This window comes from Orycteropus afer, unplaced genomic scaffold, assembly GCF_000298275.1.
Source record: "Orycteropus afer afer isolate SDZICR_OR568_19922 unplaced genomic scaffold, OryAfe1.0 scaffold00842, whole genome shotgun sequence".
Classification (NCBI taxonomy): Eukaryota; Metazoa; Chordata; class Mammalia; order Tubulidentata; family Orycteropodidae; genus Orycteropus; species Orycteropus afer.
The window spans coordinates 10,191-12,888 of NW_006922429.1; the positions used below are offsets into that span (position 1 = coordinate 10,191).

General features: G+C 67.7%; 1 protein-coding gene across 1 annotated transcript in view; it reads right to left on the reverse strand.

The window, feature by feature from the left end:
- The window catches only part of PDX1 (pancreatic and duodenal homeobox 1), a gene marked incomplete at its 3' end in the record, with an annotated part of 4,143 nt that extends 1,826 nt beyond the window's left edge, over positions 1–2,317 (reverse strand). Inside the window, exon 1 of the mRNA XM_007958050.2 lies at positions 1,930–2,317. Coding sequence (XP_007956241.1) covers positions 1,930–2,317 — 388 coding nt within the window. The remainder of the gene's footprint in view (positions 1–1,929) is intronic.
- Between the last annotated feature and the right edge of the window lie 381 nt (positions 2,318–2,698).

Consider the following 2,698-nt stretch of genomic DNA (forward strand, 5'->3'; position numbering starts at 1 on the left):
TCCCCCGGGTTTCCCAGGCCAGGGAGGGCACTTCAGGCCTTCCCTGGCTTGCAAGAGAAGCGGGAGTGCCTCACAGGGACAATGCAAAAGGTCTCCCACAGTCAAATGTCACCCATAATCTCTCAGGCCTCCTATGTCCAGCTGAGAGCTTTGCAGAAGCCTTCCGGGAGGCTGTTCTGGGCCCACCACCCTGGGGGTCCTAAGCCAGGATTGTGGCCATGCTGGGAAGACAGAATTTAGGTGCTAAGCCTGCTACTAGCCGGTTCAGGCAGGAGGCATGGCACAGAGGGAGGCTTCCAGCAGTTCCTACCGGTGTAAGCCCTCACATTCATATTATGAATAATAAATCCTTTCAGGAGGCCTTTGGATCACTTCCCTCTTCCCAGGGCATGAAACACCACGGAGCTCAGAGAGGCAGCCTGGCCAACCCTTGAAGTTGCACTCCTTGCGAGATCCCCTGAGAAAGGTGGGGAAGGGGAGTGGGGTGGGGGGGATGGGACTCAGCGGCTGCCGGCCGGCTCTTCCACAACTGGGGGGTCGGAGGGGGGTGTCAGAGGGTCAAGACTTCTCCAACCTCCTCAGCCTGGTGGCAGCACCTGTCCAGGGTCCTCCCGCCCCTCGGCACGGGAAACGCTTCTGTTTCTCTCCGGGTTTGCTTCCTGGCTCCGGAGCCCTTCAGATCCCAGCTTCCACCAGAGACCGGGGACTTCCCTTCACAGGGTGGCACGGAAGTTAGCCCCTCAGAAGGGCTCTTCAGGGGCCTTCCTTCCTCGCTCATTTCTGGAGGCGAGCCAGGGACCCCAGGGAGCAAGAGGCCTGGAACTCGCCTCTAGAGGCGATAGGTGGAGAGTTCTGGGGAAGGAGCCCCAGGAGAAACACCCCCCCGCAGTGCGCCCCCGCCGAGGCAAGGGGCTCTAGAGCAGCCGAATGCTGCACTGCCCCAGGCATCCGAGGCTCGCCGCCGCAGAGCATACAGCCTTCGGGGGAAGCGCCATAGGAAAGCGAGGCCTGGGCCCTGGGAGAGCCGGCCCCCGCGCCAGCCCTGCGGCCTGGGCGCCGAGGTCTCAGGGCGCCCTCTCGAGCCTCCTTCCCCTGCCCCCGACCGTCAGGTAGAAGGAAACGCAAACTCCACTATTTGCAGTGCAGGTGTGACCAGAAGCGGCGGAGGCGCGGAAGCGATAACATTGTGTGGCCGCCGAGGTGCCACAGGCCGCGACCGGCGCGCTGCCCGCTCGAGCGGGTAAGGCCACGGCTGCGCCAGCGCCTAGGCTTCCGGCGTGGGGGCAGGCCTGGTGTCCCCGGCGCTCCAGGCCGCACCTTCGAGACGTCCGCGGACGAGGACGCCCCTCTCTCCCCAGCACTCTCCCACGAGCCTGGGCCAGGAGGCCTGCGGCTTCGGTTACCCAGAGGGATCAGAATCGCCATCGCCAACGCCTTGCACGTTCCGCAGGTAAGCCCGGCCCTGGCCTTTTCCCTGACCCCGACCCCAAGCCAGGCCTCTGGAAGCCTCTAACGGCCCGGGTGCCGGCTCCCCTCCCGGCCCTCCGGTGGCCCTGAAACTGCCTTGCTGCTGCCCCAGGAGCAGTGGCACGCGGGCCAGAGGGGCCCTGGCTGGGCCTGCGGCACCGCGCCCGCTCCGCTCGCTCGACGCGCATCCGGGAAGCTCTGGGTTGGAGCATCCCGGCTCCGAGTCGGCCAGGCCTCGGCTCCAGGGGCTGGCGCCAGGAGCGCGGGGGCTCTGCGCTGCAGACGGGCTTGGTGTCCAAGCCGGGAAGGAGGAGCGCAGACCGGAGAGAAGTCCCAGCCCGGCTTGGAAACGCCTGCGTGGTTCAGTAACCCCCGGAATCCTCCACGAGGGGACGGGCGAACCTGGAGGTGGGTGCAGCCGGACCCTGCGCCGGGCGGAGAAGCGGCGGGAGGCTGCCTTACCTGCCCACTGGCCTTTCCACGCGTGCGCCTTGGTGGACTTCATCCACGGGAAAGGCAGCTGGCTGCGGCCAGGCTCCTCCAGGGCGCTCGGCTCCGCGCCTTCCGCGAAGGGCCCGCCGGGCGGCTGTGCGAGCGCCAGCGGCGCAGGAAGGTGGTGGTGTAGGAGCGCCGCGGCCGGGGCGTCGGCCAGAGGGGGCACCTCGTACGGGGAGATGTCCGGGGGGCTGCCCTGCTCCAGGGCGCCGGCGAACGGCGGCGGCGGCGGCTGCCGGCCCATGTAGAGGCACGCGGGCGGGCTGGCGCGGAAGTCTGGCGCCGGGCCGCGCTGGAACGCGCACGGGTCCTTGTAGAGCGGCGGCGCCGCGTAGTACTGCTCCTCGCCGTTCATGGCTGCGGCCGGCACTGGGACCAGGGAGCTGGGGCCAGGGCCTCGGCGCAGCGCGGCGCTCCCGCTCCCGCTCCGGGCGCCGGCCAGCTCGCTTTGACAGCTCTGCGAGGCTGTCCCGGGGAACCCGCAGCCCGGCCGGCGCGCCATAGGCTCTGCCGTGCCCCACGTGGCGCGGGCTGGGGCCACCATTGGCCTGCCGACGGCCTTAAGAAGCGACGCCCAGGGCCCCGGGAGCACCTGTATTTATTTCCATCTTCTCCCTGCGCTGAATCTGTGGCACCAGCCTGAGTGCGCAGCTGGCGGCGCTCTCCCCAATGGGGCGCGCGAGAAAATTCTAGGATTTCCGTTCACTTATAGCAATAGACTTTGATCATGCTTTGA